Source organism: Lagenorhynchus albirostris, chromosome 10 (assembly GCF_949774975.1).
Source record: "Lagenorhynchus albirostris chromosome 10, mLagAlb1.1, whole genome shotgun sequence".
Classification (NCBI taxonomy): domain Eukaryota; kingdom Metazoa; phylum Chordata; class Mammalia; order Artiodactyla; family Delphinidae; genus Lagenorhynchus; species Lagenorhynchus albirostris.
This window is the reverse complement of record NC_083104.1, coordinates 95,142,036-95,164,636: the sequence shown is the minus strand read 5'-3', so window position 1 is coordinate 95,164,636 and position 22,601 is coordinate 95,142,036. Positions and strand designations below refer to the sequence as shown.

The 22,601-nt window shown below is 41.3% G+C and overlaps 1 protein-coding gene across 3 annotated transcripts in view; it reads left to right on the top strand.

Moving 5' to 3' along the window:
• The first annotated feature begins 20,734 nt into the window (after nucleotides 1-20,734).
• Nucleotides 20,735-22,601, top strand: part of LOC132527706 (phosphatase and actin regulator 1-like) — a 281,505-nt gene continuing 279,638 nt past the window's right edge. For all 3 annotated transcript variants that reach the window (XM_060163687.1, XM_060163686.1, XM_060163685.1), the window contains exon 1: nucleotides 20,735-20,863. In XM_060163687.1, the coding sequence (XP_060019670.1) occupies nucleotides 20,761-20,863 (103 nt within the window). In that variant the 5' untranslated portion in view covers nucleotides 20,735-20,760. The remainder of the gene's footprint in view (nucleotides 20,864-22,601) is intronic.

Here is a 22,601-nt window from a genome sequence, read left to right as displayed (position 1 = left end):
GACAACTGCTGAAAGAAAAATATCTAGAGGTCCTTTCTGTCTTACTGGAGGGTTTGAACTGTATCCTGAAGAAGGAAGGACTCACCAAAGATCACTGCTCCTAAGCAAGGACCAAATCTCTCTGTTTTGAGGGCTTCAGATTGACTTCTTAATTTAGGGTTGTTTAAGATAGAAGATTCTGAAAGGAAATAGATTTTGAATGACCTAAGTTTACAGTCAGAAGCTGTGTATAAAAAGACAGGTTGACCCAGCAAAGATGACCTGTTATTGAATTTTTGCATGTAGACTATTTATCTCAACCACTTACTGGAATGCTTAGCACTTTGCTTCTTCCCTTCTGTGAAATTTTTATTGTAACCACACTTTTCCGGATTTTTTAAACCATTTTTCTTTTTTTGTTGTTGATGGGTTAACTGCCGTTTTTCTTAATTGTCTTCTTCAGGATCAAATCCAAGTGGTCCCTCTCTAGGGACCAGGGATAATTTTCTAGGACAGTGGTACATAGAGGCTCACGTAGTTTGAATCAGTGCCAGTGACCAGTGTAAAAGCTAGCATCAGCTTCTGCAAGACACCTAGGCCATAAGGAGAGACTGACATATTTCAATTATACATGAATCTCTCGCCCTCACGGCGGTAGTGGCGCCAGTGTAACGGTTAAAGTTTGCGTTTGTCTCACGTTCATAATTCTTTGACAAAGAGACTTTGTCTGATTATATTGATAGTTTTCTCAGCATCCAAAAGATTATACCAGTTTCTACTTAGGAAGCCATTAGTAATAACATTTGCTATACCCACTGTGTTGGCAAATCTTTAACCCCCCCAAAAGAGTCATTATATTGAATTTGATTTCATATACTTAAATTTTAAAAATGTATTCAGATTAACACTGTGTTCCCCAAACTTTTGGATGAAAATATTTGTTTACAGCAATGAGGAGAGCTCAGTCTAGGTTTGGAAAACAACATTTGCAATGGCCCTCGGGAGTGAGAGTGTACAGAAGATTTCAGAAGACCATGTGGCTACAACCTCAGGCACATCTGAGAAGCGAGGCTGGAACAGAATGTGGCTTTGTTTACCATGGTAAACAAAGAAAGGAGTGAGAGACACATCCTGTGGGCTGGAAACATATTAGTGAAGGATTTCAGGCAAGTTTATGACATGCTCAATTTGAATTTTAAGGATTGATTCTATCATTGTTGAGGGAGACATGCCTTAGATCCCAGAGATCATTAGAAACCTATTCAAATAACTGAAGCGGGGCTTCCCTGGTGGTGCAGTGGTTGAGAGTCTGCCTGCTGATGCAGGGGACGTGGGTTCGTGCCCCGTCTGGGAAGATCCCACATGCCATGGAGCAGCTGGGCCCGTGAGCCATGGCCACTGAGCCTGCGCGTCTGGAGCCTGTGCTCCGCAACGGGAGAGGCCACAACAGTGAGAGGCCCGTGTACCGCAAAAAAAAAAAAAAAAAAAAAAAACTGAAGTGAAAAAGATGAGGCATTGGGAACAGACGGTATAAAAGATACTTATGTATAGGAAAAACTGATTGTACGTAGTGATTGTCTGGATCTTTCTGGAAGGAAAAAATTCAGACATTTAAGATGCCTCTCAGCTTTCTGGATGAGATTCCCTGGACGATGATGTGCCCTTTATAGAGAGAAGAATACAGGAGAAAGAATAGGTCAGGAATACATAGTGATAACCATGATTTATTCAGCATTTATTCACCGCTCACTGTGACAACCTCTTTGAATTACCTTATGTCAAAGGTGAGTTCTCTTTTGGACATGATGAGTCTGTGACTCTCCAGGAAAATATCCTGACCAGCAGCATCAGGAGGATATATGAGTCTGCAGCTTCGGAGACCTAGTTGGTTTGGAGATCAAAATTTGAGAATCGTGAGAATAATAACAGCTAACATTTATCGTTTGCCACATGCCTGGTACTGTTCTAAGCACTTTATGTGCTTCACCCACTTAATTCTCACAACATCCATATGACGTTGGAGCTATCATTAACTCTTTTCATAAAAAAGGAAAAAGAGGTCTAATAAGAAATGTGATTTGACTTGCCCAAGGTCACAGAACTAATAAATGGCTGAGCCAAAATCTGAATCAGAGACCACGTTCATAATTCCTAAACCTTGAGATTGAAGACCCAAAGAAAGTTGCTAAGATGAGAACCGTGAACCATACTTGGGCTCCTTTGAAAGCAGATTCACTCTTTTGCATTTCCATCATGTAGCAAAGTTCTACAACCCAGGGAGCCAATGTCCTGTCCTACAGAGAATTTAGGTTAAAACACTGCGTTTGAAATTCTTTGTGTGATTTTAGGCAAGTAACTTCATCTCTAGGAGCTTCCATTTCTTTTTTCAAACTGTCAAAGTCTGATCTGTCAACCACCTAAAAGGATTCTTCTGAGAATGAAATGAAGTGGATGTATTTGAAAGTGGAGCACACAGTGAGCATACACTAAAAGTCTATCATACATTCAACTCTCTTCAATCTGCAATAGCCTATTCACTTCTAAATGTAGCCACCCTGCTCAGGGAACAGGAGTGGGAACAGATGGGGCACAGGGTGGATATTACAGAATGGGCTCCGTTTACATCTTGGCAAAATTCACCTGTTCAGGTGAGAAAAGCAACAATGCTTGTATCTAACCTATTACAAGAATTGGGGTGAGCGGGTAAGTATGCCTATTTTCTAAAGAGAATTCTGGGATAATACAACTTCTCAGGCCAGTATTCTGTGTCTTTAAGCTGATATAATGATTTCTTTAAAATATTGCATCAGATATTAAGCCATGTGTAGCTGTTTTGCATTCCCAGTATTACTGTTGTCATTCAATTTTTAGAACCTTATGACTACAGATTCTCTCAATTTTTAAGTGCAATATTATTGTATCTTGAAAATAAAACATTTTCCCTAGATGCACAACTCTAATTGTTTTTATTGAATGTTTAAGCTCTTCAAGGACAGAGAGAGAGATTCTTGCAATTCTTCCATACCATCCAAAGGTACCCAGGGTAATTTGAAGGATTTAACAAGCAGCTATTGATACAAAAATACAGGCATGATATAAAACATTTCATAGGGCTTCCCTGGTGGCGCAGTGGTTGGGAGTCCGCCTGCTGATGCAGGGGACGTGGGTTCGTGCCCCGGTTCGGGAAGATCCCACATGCTGCGGAGCGGTTGGGCCCGTGAGCCATGGCCGCTGAGCCTGCGCGTCCAGAGCCTGCGCTCCGCCACGGGAGAGGCCGCAACAGTGAGAGGCCCGCGTACCTCAAAAAAACAAAACAAAACAAAACAAAACCAAAAAAACATTTCATAAAGAATCATTCTGCTGGTGGGTCACTTTTGAAATTACCACTTTTTTTTTTTTTTTGGGGGGCTCCACCTCATGGCATATGGGATCTTATTTCCCCGACCAGGGATGGAACCAACGCCCCCTGCAATGGAAGCGCAGAGTCTTAATCACTGTACTGCCAGGGAAGTGCCTGAAATTACCGCTTTAATTATAACATGATTTGGGCATTTGGAAAAATCTTATCACAATCAGTGAGTAATGCATTCTGAGATAAAGAACTTCTAAACTTTTGAGATCTTTTTGCATAGTTGGAGCTAGCCTGACAATGGATAAGCTATACGCTTGACATAATTTGCAGTACTATTTAAAAATACATGGCTTAAGCCTTTCTCCATTCTTGGAATTGAGCATAATCTATCTGATTAAATTATAACCCAATATAAGTAGTACTTTCGAATCAGTCAATACTTCCTTCTCCCCAGCTTGATCTCCACGGCAGAGGCATAAAATGCCCATCATGCTCTGTAATTTAGGTATTAATCTTTGACTCATCCTTGACATCCTACTTACACCTACACAAAGTCTTTCAGTCTTACAAAATGCCATCATTTCAAGGTTTAGCAAATCGAGGCATACAGCTCTTTACCACTGGGAGAAAAATAGCCCTCCTGACTCCTTGCTCCCTCCCTCTCTCCCAAACTACTTCAACATAAAACAAGTTTTTATCCTGTCTCTGCTGACTTTAAAAAAGTGTTGTGTAAGTTTTCAAACAGAAACTCTTGCAAGTTAAGCTTAATAAGAACTCAAAGTTTTCTTAAAGAATATGCCATCTTTTATGTCATCACTGATACCTTCCAGAAATTAAAATTACCTTCACACCATCCACTGCACAGCAACTAAGGCTTCTATTGATAATACAGCCCGGGCTTCCCTCGTGGCGCAGTGGTTGAGAGTCCGCCTGCCGATGTAGGGGACACGGGTTCGTGCCCCGGTCTGGGAAGATCCCACATGCCGCGGAGCGGCTGGGCCCGTGAGCCATGGCTGCTGAGCCTGCGCATCCGGAGCCTGTGCTCCGCAACGGGAGAGGCCACAACAGTGAGAAGCCCGCGTACCACAAAAAATAAAAATAAAATAATAATAATAATACATCCCTAGCATTATACTCTCATTATTTTAAAAAATCCTCTTATATTTCATTGAATTTAGATTTCTGCTTCCCCTTAAGACTTCTTAGCATGATGATACTTTTCCCTAGTTATACATTACAATCACCTTGGGGAGCTTTTAAATTACTAATGCCTGGGCCTCGCCCCAGAACAAATAAATCAGAATCTCCAGGGGTAAAGTCCGAGCTTCAGTATATTTTTAAGTTATGAAGTTTCTTTCAATGTGCAGCCAGGATTTAAACTACTGCTTGAGCAATTCAGGGGATACTGGGGCTGGGTTTGGCCAGGTCTGCCCAATTATCTTCTAAGAATAACCCATGATCTGTGCAATGGTTAGACCCTGGTCAACTAACATATGAAGCAGGGTTTAAACGTTAATGTGCATGGATCTCACATGTGAACCTAAGTCAAATGCAGATTATGATGCAGTTCGTCTGGGGTGGGGCCTGGTTCTGCATTTCAACAAGCTGCCGTGGGTGACACCAAGGCTGCTCTGTGGAACGCTGTATCTCCTAAGTGAACCCACTCGTTTTCACTGTTTCAACTTCCAAATATGCTGAGTGAGAATCCATATCTATAGGTGTGACCTCTCCCTTTAGACCCAAATTTCTTTTTCTGGTTTAAACACCTACGCTTGAATGTTTCTGAGACATTAGAAATTCAAAGTATCTCCAACTAAATTTCACTGTTGTAAGTCAGGTCTTTATCACAGTTTGCCTGGACTTTGTCAGTTGCCTCTTAGCAAGAGTCCCTGTCTCAGGGCTTCCCTGGTGGCACAGTGGTTGAGAGTCCGCCTGCTGATGCAGGGGACGTGGGTTCGTGCCCCGGTCTGGGAGGATCCCACATGCTGCGGAGCGGCTGGGCCCGTGAGCCATGGCCGCTAAGCCTGCGCGTCCGGAGCCTGTGCTCCGCAACGGGAGAGGCCACAACAGTGAGAGGCCCGCGTACCGCAAAAAAAAAAAAAAAAAAAAGAGTCCCTGCCTCTAGTCTGGAGAATGAAGCCAGAGTAGGATCGCCTTCACGATGTGGCCCCAGCTTACCTTTTCATATCCTCCTCTTCCAAGACCTGAGCCTGTCTGGAGGAGGCTCTCCATCTTTTATTCCTCTTGAAGTAAGCTAGGCTCTTCCGCGTTTCCATGCCTTGCTCTTCCGCGTTTCCATGCCTTGCTCTTCCGCGTTTCCATGCCTTGCTCTTCCGCGTTTCCATGCCTTCCTAAGGCCGCCCCCTCTGCCTTAAGACCCGCTTCTTCACTTGATTTTCCTGCTTGGCTGCGGCTCAGTAGATCAAACAACACCCGTCCTCTTAAGCCCGAGATGAGTTGATCAAATCCCCACTTCCGTGTCTCTGCTAAATCACCTTAAACTTTGAATTGCAATTGTTGTTTGAGGACACTTTCTTTAATGAACTCTGCACTGAGAAAGGAACTCTGTGGTTTCTTTGTTATGTAGCACCAATCCTTGAGTCAACTAAAGAAATTGCAAAATGAATAGGTAGCCTTAAATGGTCACTCATGTTGCCTTCTTTGACTCTCTAAAAGAATTCAGGTTTTGTTTGCTTCATTCTTTTGTTCAAGAAACACTTATTTGTTTAAACTCAAATTGATTGCTTGGCTGCCCTAGAGAGCAACAGAGTTAAGAGAATGTCAGTTTAGCAAATAGAAAAAACAAATACTCATGCATTAGGATGAATTCAGGTGCATAAGTTGTGGGTTTTTTATTAAGTAATGTGGTTGCTTGTCTCTGTATCCTTCATTCCACTGTTAGCTCCAGATAAAAGTGCCGTGCTTATCATCATAAGAGCAACTCAAGATGTGTCCACAAAAGGTTAAGTGGCTTCAAGGGTATTTTTATTGTATTATGCTTTAAACGCCTTTTCAGCCACCACAGTTTGAACAAAGCCCAATTTCCAAGCTAAATTCTATAAGTGGAAATCGGAGGCTATGGTTAAGTGAACAGAAATAGAATTGACAACCTAAATGCGTCAACATTCATGAAAAATGACATCAGCAGGTTTGCTGGGCAATTGCTTTCTTTTTTTTAAAGGTGAGTAGGTGTTTGAAACTTTTCAATGTTTAGAAAATGTCCTCTTCAGCTTATTTTTCTTTATGTAATTCTTTTTAACAAGAAGGAAGTTTTTTGCAAGGATTAGAAGACCTGTCAGCACCAACAAATGTAAAATCGTGTATATGGCTAAGAAAGGGGTGTCAAGAAAGACTATGGCCATCTCCCAAGAAATATAATTTGGGGATTATTATACTAATCCCAGGTAATTAGAAGAGACCTCTGCACCTTTGATCTGAGAGTGATTCTACAGAGCTGACTGCCATGGAACAACATTATCGCTTGGTCCTGCAAGAACCATTGGAAGACAGACTCCTTACTGATATCCGAAGGACTTTTGAGTGAATTTTTTTAAGAGGACAGAAGAACAGTTTAAAGTTTTTGAGCACAAAAAGATGAAAACGTTCCCAGGCGATTCTCCTCTATCCTTCTGCATAATGTTGTTGATGCTGTCACCTTCAAAATGAATATGTGAGCCCAGGAAAGAAAATGTAGATTTGTTTATCAACATATTTACCCTTGGAAATTCCCTGGTGGTCCAGTGGTTAAGACTCCACATTTTCATTGCCAGGGGCATGGGTTCGATCCCTGGTGGGGGAACTAATATCCCACAAGCCGTGCTGTGCGGGCAAAAAATAAAAATTTTACCCCTATTGGTGAATAGCAGTAAGTAAAATTCCTGTTGAAATAAAGTTAATCCCTCCATTCTCTTTGCCCCCAAAGTACCACGTACCTGTCTCTATTATAGAACATTCACATTAATCATATTTTGAGTCTGTTCACTTCAGTAGGCTGTGAATTCTTTGAATGCAGAGATCTTATTTTTAATCATTTCTGAATGTTAAGCACCTCACCAATGCCTGATGCTTGTACAGACCAAAAGTGGTTCAATACCAGCAAGTTCATATTGTTTAACAAATAATTGTTCAGTATTTAATGAGTGAGTACTCAATTACTTTATATTAACATTCCATTTAACAGTGTTGGATTTTCAAAAAGAAAGCCAGTATTTATTCCATGAATTTCATGTTTTACAATTATGAAATGACACAATTATCAAATAGTCAATTTCTCCCTTAATACAACAAGGATTTGCCCAGTTTTTATGGCATAAAAAATTTGAGCCCTAATAAAGACCAAATAAGCCCTTTGTGCCTCATTATATTCTGATAAATTAATTAAAATTTTGTAGGAATTCCTTGGTGGTCCAGTGGTTAGGACTTCACACTCTCACTGCCGAGAGTGTGAGTTCAATCCCTGGTCGGGGAACTAAGATCCCACAACCCTCATGGTGTGGAAAAAATTTTTTTTAATTAAAAAAGAAGAAGAAGAGGAAGAAACAAAGAAAAAATAAAATAAAATTTTGTAGCTCCTTTGAGTTCGAGAATATTTGTTCCTAGGAAGAATTTTTCATTTAGTATATGCATGTTTGAGAGATAGACAGATAGATATAACCTTTTCTCAACATTTCTTAAGAGCAAACAAGAAACTAAAATGGAAAAAAAGTGAACCCTGGAAGATGTGAAATGTTCTCCAATGAATGTTCTATGTTTAAATGAGCTTTTGGGAAAGATGCTTCCTCTGATGACAGCTTCAGAGAAATTCAGACCAGCTGGTAGCTAAAGGACACCAGAGTCAAAATCCAACAGGATAGAGCCATGTTTCTGTTAATTGCCTTGCCCAAGTGATGATATGAGAAATCCTTTACACCATTTAACAATCTATTTCAACACTTGCTCATTCTATGAAACAAAATAACCACCTAACCATCCAAAGTACCATTTTTTACTTTTCGATATACGTTTATATCTAATTCAATGACATTTTGACTCTGAAATCACTATGATTTAGCCTAATATCTCAAAACTACACCTTCCTTGATATATTTACCTCTTTTAAGACCAGTTTACTTCTAGCATTAGTGTTCAAAATGACTTGCTGCTATGAAAAATTATTACAGGAAGAATTGCTACTTGTCTAATGTAGGAGCTTCACAATGGGTTATACATGTTTAAGAGTAAGAAAGATATGCTATAATCCCTTTCTGAGCAATGAAAATACTGTTGGGCTGGATTAAGTCTCTAGAAGTCAGCCTTTCAATTTCCCAGATCATTAACTATAAGGAAGAAGATAGAAAAATGAACATTAAAATCAATTATGGTATTAAATTTTCCTTCAATTAAAAAAGAATTTTTTTGCACTGTTGATGGGAATGTAAAATGGTGCAAACAGTATGGAAAACGGTATGGCAGTTCCTCAACAAAATTAAAAATAGAGTTACCATATGACCTAGCAATTCCACTTGTGGGATAAGACCCAAAGCAGGATCTTACAGAGATAATTGTGCACCTATGCTCTTACCAGCATTATTCACAATGGCCAAAAGGTAGAAGCAATCCATGTGTCCACCAATGTATGAATGGATAAACAAAATGTGGTATACACATACATTAGAATATTATTTAGTCTTCAAAAAGAAGGAAATTCTGATACGTACTATAACATGGATGAACCTAGAAAATATTATGCTAAATGAAATAGGCCAGTCACAATAACACAAATACCGTATGATTCCACTTACATGAGGGACCTAGAGCAGTCAAAATTCATAGAGACAGGAAGTAGAATGGGGCTGGAGGGAGGGGGAATGGGGAGTTATTCTTTAGTGGGTAGAGATCTAGTTTTGTAAGATGAAGGAGTTCTGGAGACGGATGGTGGTGACAGTTTCACAACAGTGTGAATGAATTCAATACCACCGAACTCTATGCTTCAAAATGGTTAAGATGGTAAATGTTATGTTATGCATATTGTACCACAATTAACATTTAATTTAAAAAGAGCACCCCCAAGAAGGCACTATCCATTGTTCTGATCTTTGACGTCAACACGGACACACAGATCAGCAAGTGGGCAGCACGGTAAATATTCTAAATCAAACACAATATGAAGGCAATGATCTAATACTGGGTATGGCTCCCAAATGTCCAGGCTTTTCTTGGGCTCTGTGACTCATTAGCTCAAACAAGTCAATTTAATTCTCTAGGCTTTGAATCTGATCCCTTCTGTAAAATTAAGTAATAATTCCACCCCGGATTCCCATGTGATGCTGTCATGAAAATCATCAGTGATGATTTTTAAACTGAAAAATGCTATGTCAAGTTGGGAGGTGGGTAAGGTCTGAGAAAGGGTTTCTATGCCGGAAGACTCTATCTGTTAATAAACAAGGGATGGGCTTCCCTGGTGGCGCACTGGTTAAGAATCTGCCTGCCAGTGCAGGGGACACGGGTTCGAGCCCTGGTCAGGGAAATTCCCACATGCCGCGGAGCAACTAGAGCCCACGAGCCACAACTACTGAAGCCTACACGCCTAGAGCCCATGCTCCGCAACAATAGAAGCCACGGCAATGAGAAGCCCATGCACCGCAAGGAAGAGCAGCCCCCGCTTGGCGCAACTAGAGAAAGCCTGCGTGCAGCAACAAAGACCCAACGCAGTCAAAAATAAATAAATAAATTTATTTTAAAAAATAATAAAAAAACAAGGGAGGTTTAATGTAGAGAGTCTGAAGAAGGCCTCGTGGACAGTCCTTCCCCCTCTTAGCTGACTAGCTATAGAGGGCAAGTCTACTTTAAATCTGTCTCGGTTTCCCCACTAAATAACCTATTTGTTGTGTGACTATAGGCAAGTTACCTAATCTCTTTGCACCTTGGTTTCCTCATCTGTTAAATGGGAACAATAATCAGGGTGAGAGGAGGGTGAATCATGGTGCTTAACACAGTTCACCTTGCCGCCAACGTATTTATCACTAGAAACACAGCCTCTGTAAGTACTTTACGGCAGTGGCTCTCAATTTCCCAAAGAGCTTGTTAAAATACAGATTCTGAAGCAGTGGGTCTGGAGTGGAGCCCAAGAGTCTACAGTTCCCAGGGACCCAGGTACTGCTGAAGCTACTCATCCAAAGACACATGTTGAGCAGTAAGACTTACCGTGTGTCCCCACTTCTATATGTTCTGGTCCCACTTTATTGAAAGAAAAAGTCAGAACGCTTTCATCAGACCCCGATTCTACTGATTTCAGCTCTGGAAATTCTAGACTTTTTGAGCAATACGATACCTGAGACTTAGAGACTAAATAGTTTAACATCTCCAGCTTACAAGTGAGGGAAAGGAAAACCCGGAGCTGGTAAGCACCACATCTTACATCACACAGCAACAGATCTGGTACCAGCATCTGGGTTTCCCAGCATGCAATCCTTACACTTACCAGGAGTACAGCGATTGAGGACGAAGTCTTAACAAAACACCCCCCTAAACAAACATCCTAATTGAGGAAGCATGGGGGACAGACGAACAATGGCGGCCTCTAGAGAGAAGCCAATAGGGGTATGGTGCCTCATTCTGATCCAGAATGTTCCTCTGAACCTTCCCCAAGGAACAGAAGTGAGTGACTCGTCCATATTTTGTCAATATATCTTAGAATCTAAGCAAGATTATATGCAAAATATCCCAGGCCATTTTCAACTGAAAATGATTTTTCTTTCCCTTGGAAATTTTAAAAGCACTCAGCCAGGATTCAGCCTGTCTTTACTTGGCCTTTGCATCTTTGAATGCCAGGCTTCAGGTTCTCGCTCTTTCAAAGAACAAACCCTTCAGGAGAACAAAACCACTGGAGTCCTCCTTGAAGAACAGGCAGTAATGATGACAGCCAGCTCCCAGCGCTATGAGACAGTCGACACAGAGGGGGTCTTTCTCCATATCCATGACTAACCACTCTAGCTTCCTGTGAATGTGTTATAAATGTTCCCGGAGACGCACTGCAGCCCAGTGGGTGCGTTTTGGCTCTGTCTCTCCACATATGTTATCTTCATGGTAGCTGCTCCCAAAAAGGGTTGTAACTCAGAGGAATCTCTTCACAGATTCATGTCTGGCTTTAAAACAAGGAGCTCTCAAACCTGTCAAATCAGGGAAACAGACGGTGTCTCTATTTTGGGGTACCTTTCCCCTCTGGGTTTGTAAAGGTTTCCTCTGGGAGGAGTCGTCCCTTTTACATGTATTTGATTGCTTGCATGTTGGAAAGCAACTGTGAGTCTGGAAAAGAGCCTTTTTCAAGGTGTACAGTTTAGGGAAGTTCAGGTGGAATCCATAGGGACGGAGGTAGCAGAAGGTGGGAGAGGAACACAACGCACGGCTTAATGTACACAGCGTGTAGCATCAGTTGAACACTTCTGTGGTTGCCATAGGAATGAGAAGACTTTTGATTTTAAATCATCGCTCCTCTGGAGCTACATTAAAAATGTGACAGTGGGTTCTTGCTGTTTACCGCTACCAGCTTTTTAAATGGGGGCTCTTTTAAAAATGCAGCCCACATGTTTACTCTACCGAAGGAGGTCACACTAACCTGAAACAAAAATGTCACTCTCAAGGCCCAAAAATCGAAAGAACATGGACTTCTCCCAGGTACCTTGGGCTCCACAACTTCCAAGCTGGTGAAACACAATGTAGTTCCGATAGTTTCTTCCCCAGACGGGATTTGTCAAATACACAAAAGAGCCCGTGGTGGTAACTCAAGCAAGTTAATTATCATTAAATTGTTGTGGGAGAATATTTTAAAACCAAACAATTGGTTTAAAACCAATAGCTCTTTAGTAGCTGCTCCTCCCTTCTCCCCACTGCCAACTAGACACTGTGTTGTATTATTCATCTAATTTGAAAAGTTATGGAGAAATTAAATACATTAAGAATTGAGCACCTTACATAAAGCTTCCCGACTGGCATGCCAGGTTGGGTCCCTGAAGCTGACTGCCTCTGGACACATCTGCTGAATCACGAACTAATGTGATCATTTTCAAATACGTGCCTTAATATGAAAAAAGTTGGGAGAATCTAAGTTCAGCTAATTTGTAATCTCCTTGAGAAGAGGAGTTGGTCTAGTTTATTATTTTAACCCTAGCAGCTCGTGCAATGCCTGGCATGTAATGAATGATAAACAATTATGTGCCAATAAAGAGTTATAAACTGGGCTTCCCTGGTGGTGCAGTGGTTAAGAATCCACCTGTCAATGCAGGGGACATGGGTTTGAGCCCCGGTCCGGGAAGATACCACATGCCGCGGAGCAACTAAGCCCGTGCGCCACAACTACTGAGCCTGCGCTCTAGAGCTCGTGCTCCGCACCAAGAGAAGCGACCGCAATGAGAAGCCCGTGCACCGCAACGAAGAGTAGCCCCCGCTCGCCGCAACTAGAGAAAGCCCGCGCACAGCAACAAAGACCCAACACAGCCAGAAATAAATAAATTAAATCAAATTAAAATATATTTTAAAATACTTATAAATAAACACATAGTGACTGAACGCTTGGATTAGACAATGTCTGTGACACAGCCCTGGAAGAACAGAAACATTTGTTGAGTGTCTCAGTACTCAGTGGATAAAATTCCTACTCTGTGCCTGGCATCTACACTTAACTCGGCTGAGGAAAGAGAAGATGAGCTTATGAAAAATAGTGGACAAAATTCTGCTCTAGTTTGTAATCCCCTGTTGCAAACTTCTCTCAGGAAAGCAGAGTGGTAAAAAGAACAACAAAGGCCCTTTTGGTGGAGCTATCTTGACATGGGTCCTCAATGCTTCCTACTTTGCATGACTGTCCAGAAAAAGAACACACATTAAAGAGCTCACTAAGGGCCACCAGCTCTCTGTGAGGGAAAATAATTATAATAACTTACACTCTTGGAATACTTACTATGAACCACGAACCATTCTAGATGTGTTACACCTAATAATTCCTTTAATCCTCATGTATACATGATTAACTGTAACACAAGTTAGAAATATAGACCAAATACCATGGGACTTCAGAGGACCAAGAGCTTATTTGCAGTGAAAATGATGGAGGTAATATTTTGACTGATATGTGGGACAGATGCAGCTGCGGTGGGGTTGTCTCACCGCCTGCAACTCCTTGCATTTGTAAGCTGTTAAAAATATTTCAAAATAATACCTAACCTCAATACTTCCTGTGTGTCAAGTGCTGTGTTGTCTACGTAGATGATCCCTTTTGATTCTTATTTTTATTCCTGTACTACAGAGCTGGAAACTGAGGTCTAAAGAGGTTAGCTTGCTCAGCTAAGAAGCTGCAGAACTGGGAGTCCCAAGCTCGTACTTTTAGCTATTTTACTACATTGTCTCCTGGATAACATTTCTTTGGTGTTTATTATACAGCAGTGAGTGCTGTGAGGCTGAATATTACATTTTTCCCCATATACTAATAATGCTTGTGAGAAATTAAAACTCAATGAATACCAATAAGGTTCTCTTTGTTTCAGAAGCAAGTGCTCACCTACCATCACCCCCATTTTACGAGCATCAGGGAGGGGGTGTTTTCTGTTATCTTCAATCCACTAGGAGCAGAGAATGCTGATTTGGAAACTTGGTACCTAGGATATGATGCTCCTCGGTACCTTCAGGTGATATATCCTAAAGACATTTAACTCTGCAATTAAACCAGAGACTGTATCGTGAATAATAATATTTGTTATGCAAAGATATGCCTCAAATACCTTGCACAATATGCATAAGGAAAACATTTAGTATCACTATTTAAGCACATAAACCCTTGCTATAGAATTTGTTAGTGTATTCAAAACCTAAAAGGAATGAAACAGTTCCCAAAGTTCCTTTGACTTACACTGCTTTGGTTTTTGACCTTGGCATTTGGGAACACAAAAAAGGTAGTTCAAAGTCACTACTATGCCTAAATTCATCTTGATCATTTTCTTCTATGAATCTCTACCTCTATCCTTGTCTCCATCTCTATCTCTTTCTAATCTCTACATCTACCTCAATATTTATCTATCGAATTTGTCTATCATCCATCCTCACTGTGCATAGTAATGTGGGATTGTAAAAATGACCTCACAACGACCTAAAATTGACTTTTACTCTTTTGATACAATTCACTCTCTGTGGGCTCCCACTGGTATAGCCAAACCTCTTTTCCTAATGTGTTCTGGAAGTTCAGGGGTCATATCTTCTGTGTAAGGTCTGTAAGACTCATGGCACATAGAAATCATTATTCTTTCTTTCTTCAACATGTTTTTAGTTACTTTTCAGGTTGCCATCTGGATTTTTAGGAGGACTAGGAAAACACAGTTGAACTTGTGATTAATTTTTTCAGCTTCCTCTGGGAAAGTTGAAACAAATTACACACATACACACACATCAAGAATTGAGGGCAATGTGATTTTCTTGCCAGAGGGAATGAAGTCAAATTTCGTTCTTACGTACCCTCGAAGTGGTGCTTAAAGAAAGAAAAAAAAAAGAGCTGCTACTGTCAACACATTTCTCCAACATTAGTTGGCCATTTTCATGTCTTCATATTTAGGGTTTTGAGAGTTATAGTAAGTAGAGAGTTGCTCGAGAATTCCTCATTTCCCTACTCAACATTTCTTCATTTCCCTATATCCAGATCAGTAGATAAACACTGAGATAGAGATATAATTCATGAGTATTCTTTCTGACAAGCCAAGAAATTTCCACATTATAAGCAAGATGGGCTTACTAGAATCCAGTTGGCAGAGGGCAAGATGAGATTTTTGAACTTTTGTTCTTCACTCTGTGAATTGACCCTTCTACAAAGTATTAAAAGAGGGGAAAGGATATTTTTAGAAGTGGGCAGCACGTGGAACCAAAGGCTTCGCTGCTCTTGGCTCTGACCTTTGCCATTTTGGCCAATGCAGCCTCTCTCCTAGTGTGGATCTCTCGAACGCAGTTTCAAGAACAGAAGCCTGCATGACTTTGTTGTGAAGAATTTTCCTGCTAGCTGAGGATGGGCCAAAGGTGAAACTCCTTTGACATAGTGTTCTTGAAATAGGATTTAGGAGTCTGCCTCTGGTCCTTTAAGGGAGTTTCAAGCCCTGGTCCAAACTAAGATGTTTACAGATTTAACGTCCTTATTTGCCAGCTGAATACTTGGTACCTTATATGTAAGTAAGCCCTCAAAACATGACTACATGCTTACATGGAATAAAATTAGGTTCCTCCTCCCTGTGAGACTTTTTTTTTTTTCTCAGTCCATCTTTCCAACCCTCCCAGCTTTCTTTAGCTTTCTATCATCAAAATCTTTTCACAAGGAAAGATTGGAAATTAATTTATACTAAAGTAAAAGTAATTGATGATGGTTTAACATGTTTCCTTTCCCAGGGAGATTTCAATAAAAATAAAGCCCCAGATAAAGTGTCTGCAGTTCCCCTACCATCTAAGGACAAGCTTTACTGAGGAGAGAAGGAAAGATTCTTTTCGAGCGTTGGATCAAGAGATAAGAGAGTGACTTGCCAAGCAGAGAGAACCGGCTGCTGTTGAAGCATATCATTCTCAGGTCAACTATTTGCAAAAATAAATGAATATATTATTTTCTATACTTGTTTAGTGAGCTAGCAGTTAATCAAAGATCTTCAGTCTAGGTACCACCCCCCGCTCCCCGCCAAGGGGTCCAAAATATCCTCACACTTCGAGATCTCCTAATATTTTTAAAGTTAGTTGAGTCTTTTGGGGAAAAAGGAACTTCCCCAAGATTTCATGCAGGTAGAAGGCAGAACTTCACGTAGTCCAACACAAATAAAAACATGGTCTTCTAGAGATCTCTGGAATATAGTAAAACAATTAAACAAAAAAAATATGAATTGTAAAATTGTCAATAACACAAACTTCTTTATCTCTTAGCAAACAGAGTAAACCCAGACTGACTCTGATGGAAGTTGTTTGGATGATATTAAAAGAGCAAATTGTCTAACTGCAAATCACATGAACCTCTCTCTCGGATCGTCTGGGTCTTATGCCATCCAATTGTATAAATAAGTACACCTCAAAGATAAATTAATACAAGCTGTTATCTTTACTGATCTCCAGATTCCATCTTGAAATATGCCTTCATTTTTTAATTAATCAAACGCTTCTTCCTTTTGTATATAGAACGCTCACACACATATTCTCTTACCACCAAACTGGACAGAAAAGTATAAACATTTCTGCCAAGTCATGTATTTTAAATAATACGAGATTATTGATTTCATCCTTACAGCGCTAAACTTCCATATTGTAATGCCATCGATGTAAAAGACGTAACTCTGGCTTTTTAAAAATGATTGTTTATCTCTAGCTCACTGAGCTATGTTAACACTGTCTGAGTGAGTAAGGAGACAAAAAATTCTGGATTACTATTATTTTTCATTTATATACCACGTGTTTGGGGGTTTTTTGTTTTTTGTTTTTTTGCGGTACGCGGGCCTCTCACTGTTGTGGCCTCTCCCGCTGTTCCGCACAGGCTCCGGACGCGCAGGCTCAGCGGCCATGGCTCACGGGCCCAGCCGCTCCGCAGTATGTGGGATCTTCCCGGACCGGGGCACGAACCCGCGTCCCCTGCATCGGAAGGTGGACTCTCAACGACTGCACCACCAGGGAAGCCGTGAGTTAACTTTTAGAGCTGATGTCTCAAGGATGTTTTGGGCTGAATCGTTCAGTGACGCATAAGAGTTATTCTGAATACTTGCTGTAACCTTGCCTTCTTCTCTGTCTGGTTCTATTATATCTCAGAACAATGGGCCATTATAAATGCTGCTTTTGAGTAGATTAAAGTTATAAAACAGAGCTGAGCTGATCAGGTCTTGACATTGGGTTTTGAACATTACAATACTTCCCCACCTTTAAAAGTAATGCCTCACACAGATATTGCTATATGTGGTCTACAGCTATGCTCCCCAGAGAATAAAATCATCTTTTGTATCTATTTCGGAACCTGGTCATATCATGTTAAAGAACTCAGCCGTTAATTACTTAGTAAAATAAAGTCACTTTTTGCAAGTGAATAATCATCCCCTTCCCAAATACATTTCTTTAAGTTGAAATTTTCCTCTCCAAGTTTTCTTTAAAGCATTGCCCTTTCACATTACATGTTCATTTTGTAAGACTTCAAATTCCCTTTCTTGGTCAACTCTCCAGAAATGACTGACTTCCAAAGCCATCCCCCAACCCCTGGGGATCAACTCTATTTTTCGCATTTCCAATTTAGCATCTCCTTTTCAATCACACATTCATCTGGGCTCACCAACAGTGGATTGTGCACTCTCTCTCTCTCACCTCTGAGTCATTACAATTTCAGTAGAAGCACAATAGAGAGTTCAGAACCTGTCACCCACACCTTAAGCTAAAGGAACCAGAAGACAGCTTTCTCCTTTTGTAAATGTCAAGTGTTCAGCATGTCTCCACTGGGGGCTGAACAGAAATGTAACCTTAGAGAAGTCAGTCCTTGGGTCTGGGCACAGCTCTGAGTATTCTGAGTCCAAAGTTGGCTCTTCCTACAAGGGCATGTGATTGGTAGTTTCAGCTTCCTCTTTCATCAGGCTTAACTCTGTAGCACCAGCTTGGTGTCTAATTTGTTCTGACTGGGTGGGAGAGCCCATAAGATAAACAGAAGGAGATGTTCAGGTTTGTCTCAAGAGTAGTCCACAAAGCTGTGTATATGGGAGAAGGGAGTCTGGTGGTTTTCCTTCCAAGGCTTCTTAAATTCAGCTTCTCTTTTCTTAACAATACAACATGCCACACACCACACCACACTTATTACTAATTCTGCTTGGTCAACAAAGGGTGCAAGAGGGTCATGGAAAACCTACTACAGATCTTGTATTTGGCTATCATTATGCCTTTCATGAGTGGATCTCAAAGTATTATGCCTAAAAGTCCTTACTGAGGTTTGGTAAGGAGGCTATTCTACCAGAATAAGCTCAGGTATCAAACCAAAGTTTCTTTTTGCTGTGAGGTTTACTTTGTTACATTCAGACAGAGTGAAACTCATTTAGACAAATTGGCATGATTGAGGCTGGCGATTTGACCAAGCAATCAGAGGCTGGAAGAGGACGAAAGGCCAGAGAAGAGGGAGGGGGTGAAATCCAATGTTCACTCTGTATTTCACTCCAGAAAACAGCTCGCAATTATAATTCCCCACCTTGTTTTGCAGCTCAGAATAAAAGTGGCATTGCACCAAACCCTGCCCAAGCAGCCATTGTGATTAGAAAGTACTCCACACCTTGGAGAACCAAGGAGCCACGAGCCTAATTTTAAATGCAAATTAAATTGAGGGGGTAGCAGAGAGAACACATAAAAGACAGTAAAACAGAACCTTTCAATTTTCTTAAATTAGCAGTCTAATGTGTTCTAAAGAACAGCTCCCCTCAGATCTCTTCTTAGGGGTTGTATTTCATCACAATATAAAATGGGCAAAGCCATCACTTGCCTCTGCTTGGTGCTCTTGAACTGAGATTGAAGGAAAAATTAGAAGCTGTTCATTTGGGCTTGTGGGCTCAGCGGCGTGAGGCAGCTTCGTTTTATGCTCTACGGGGTCCTATTGAAAGGGGCCAACAAGTGCTGGTGAGTATCTGCTAACTGCAAGACTCTTTCATATATATCTTTTGGGGTTATCTTTCCTTTACCGGGGGGGAAATCTCCCAAAAGATTTATGTTATAATGCAACTTTCAAAACCTAGGAAATTCCAGACAGCTTTCTAAGCTTCTTCCAGGGACTGATTTACGCAAGGGGAGAGAGTTATTTTCAGCCCAGATGCTGGTGACTGATCCGTGTATTAATTATAACAGGGGAATGTGTAACTGATGCTAGCTAAAACAGCCTTTCCCCACCCCCCCTTAGCCTGCGTTAGGGTAGGAACTGGTGCCCCGACAACTTTTCTACCATATTAACTGCATAATCGTGTAATTGTGTTATAATTGCAAATAAAACTGGGACTTGGAGCTATATAAATAATTAAACCCAAAGCATTTTTTAAAATGACTATGACAGTACTCTGCCTAAGAGATGGGCGGCGGCAGCCGGGGGATGGAGGTAGGGGTAGTGGTCGGGGGCGGGATGGGGCATCGGACCCGCGTGATGGTGACATGTAGATTTTGACGGTGATGGTTTTCTGCCAAAGTTTTACCCGAGAACCTGGTCATTTCCTTCTTTCGCAGTGGAGGATACAAAGAGACTGAGGCTGGCGTCACCTTCCGTTGCTAAGGTAACGTGCTCTGGCCATTTTATCTGATAAAGGAAGTCCAGCGGACCGTATACATTATTCATCGCCGATCTAATCAAACAATCAAAATTGTTTACTTTCACCGGGAATGTTTAGTGAGATCAAAGACACGGTGGCTGAAATTGCTCCTGCTCTTAACTGCCGGCAGTTAACCCTTGATTTTATTTATTTTTCTTTTCTTTTTTGCAGTAAGTATGACTTGCCGTTGGGGTAGCTTTGGATATTTTTTAAAGTTTCCGCCTACCAGACTTGGTTTCTTAAATTAAAATATGCACTGTTAGAAAGAAAAACCAATTGGATTATCCTTCTGAGTTTGATTTTAATGACTTTGTCTTGTTAACTCTTTCCAAAAACATCCTGCAGAAATAGAGATACTTCATTTGTGCAAGTATGGGGGAAAGGCTACAAATGCTAGAAAGAACCTAACAGGCTGAATGTTTTTTAATGAAGCGTATTAGCTTCCTGACAAGCTAGTGCACGATAATATCCCGGGGATCATTGCAATTCTGAAATAATTGTCGTTGCTCTACAAACCAGAGTTCTTTCTCAAAAGCAGCCTGTCAGAGGCAAGCAGGTGATGATCCTTAGCACTTTATAAAACGTGCTAGAGGAAATCGCTAAAAGGAAGGAGTGCGAGGCATTTTTACAGCAAACATGTCAGCCTGTGTCATAAACGCAAGGCATCTAGAGGTGGAGGCTCTGGTTCCCGGGAGATGCTCGCTGCTCCGGGGGAATTAGAACTCCCTGGATCAACTGAGGATCCATACTCAGAATGGCTGATACTTAATGATGTCATTTATCAGACAGAGATAAATGAAAACAGAGAGCATGTAAATTTGAAAGTTTATTTTCCGGTTAATACACAGCAAGGAAAGACCGGTATGTTATCTCTCTTTAGCCTGGATCATCTGTATTTTCTGTGTAGCATATATTACTTTTAATAAATGTTGGTGAAAGGCTGCATTTTCTCCTACAGTAGGAAAGCTCTGTTGAGGGATGGACTTAAAACGGGGAATGTCAGTCAAATCATGGGCTATTATAATGGGGTATCTCTTCTTCCAAAATCATATTTGACAGTCTAAAATACTGTGTATTTTCTTCCTCTTCCATAGGCAATACAAGTGACTATTTTGTCGTAAAACTGTTTCTGGAACATCGAAGATGGATTATCCCAAAATGGATTATTTTCTGGATGTCGAGTCTGCGCATAGACTCTTGGATGTTGAGTCAGCTCAAAGATTCTTCTACAGCCAAGGAGCTCAAGGTAATTAAATGGGAGAAAGAGAGGAAACTCCTCTCATTTGCATGTTGGTTTTATATGAACAGTGCAGTGTGGACTGTAGCAGTGTAAGCTCTACTGCAGAAGTTCAGCAACTGGGATTTCCCAATCGGTAACCTACCGAACTGTTTCTGGAACCGAGGCAGGCATGCAGTAGAATGAATACATCTAAACTTCTTGATGTAGTTAAAAAGCAACCTACCCAGCTTTCACACAAACAACCCTTGGAAAGCTATGTTAGAAAATTATTCCAACTCCTTGCAACCAAAGTCTAGGTTTGAAAGGCTTCGAGGATGCTTTCAGCCACAGGAAAAGGTTGAGTGCGCAGCTACTGCACTAGAGAAGTAGGTCTAGGGCACCCTGACCTATCGATTGAAATCCAGCCGGATGAGGGGCTCCTGAGATAAGGTTTGAGCTTCTACAGCTGTCTTATCTAGTTTAGATGAAATCAATTACTGCCTCAAGGAATTAACAGTGTACTTGGGAAGCACTAAGGAACACGCCTGTTGTGAAGTGTGGCTGATAGGTACCTTTTTATTACAGATTTCAAGATGGTCAGTTAGGCTCCAGTTGGCTTGTTCTTCTGTTCCAGGGTGCACTTAGAATGTTCTGCCAGCATATTAGAGTACAGGAAGAAGATGGCGTATTTACTGGGCTCTCCTGACAGGCAGGAGATATTTTTAAAGCCTATTTTCTCTTCTCCATAGAATATTTAGGGTATACAGTCAAAGCAACCTGATGATGGGCATATCCCAAATGGTACAAGTAATGCACTGAGAAGAAAGGCAACTTTCATTTTCTTAGAGAAGTAGTTCAATTCTTCAAAGCCACGAGGCAGGACAGAAAAGGAAATGCTGTTTTGGTAATCCTGGCACCTTTCACTGTTATGTGGTAATGGGTACTTCACACAGGGGTGCTTCACAGAGGGCGCTTATGATATTCTGCCTCGGCTTCCCCAGTTGTCTTGTCTGAAGTGGTTTTTCCCTAGCTCTTAAGCCAATTTCTCATGGCAAACTCAAGGGCTTGCAAGCCTCCTTCTCTGCTTCCATTTTCCTGGGCAGGATCCCGTCTTCTTCAAGTCAAGAGGGGCTGGTAATCATCTGGTTGATTGGCTGGGGTCAGTATGCTCATCAGCAGAGCCTCCATTAGCAAAAGTGAGACAATAGCTAATTCTCCTCATTCCTGTGGGTGTGTGTAGTCAGCGTTGCTCCTTTCAGCCACTTAAAGGGACATGAAAATGTTACTGAGGTAGAAGAAGGGTGAGAGACTGGTCAGAACTTCCAACCCCTTCTGGGTCTGCAAGTCAGAAGGTGCTGGGAACAGATGGAGAACGGAGGCCAGAAGGAGAAGGGGGCTGAGGCAGGGCTCAATCCCATCTCTGGCTCTGAGTTTAAACATTGCTGCCTCTGTCCATTTCCATTTGAACAGGAGAATAACATCTGGTGCTGGGGTCAGACACCTGAGCCGTGTCTCTGCTGGCAGAGCAGAGAAGGGGAGTGGCAGTGAATTATAGATAATAAAGATGCCCATTTTGCCTTGCAGTAGACACAGTTTAAGCCTTTAAGAGGACTGTGGGCTCCAGGCATTTATGGAAGGCAAACAGTCAGGGTGTGGGAGACTCAGAGGACGCAAGGCAGTCTGGTGGTTGTCGCCAGATGGAGTTTGGGGTGGAGTGGACAGAATTGTCGCCATCAGTGACTATGGTTTAGACACCAGAGCTGGA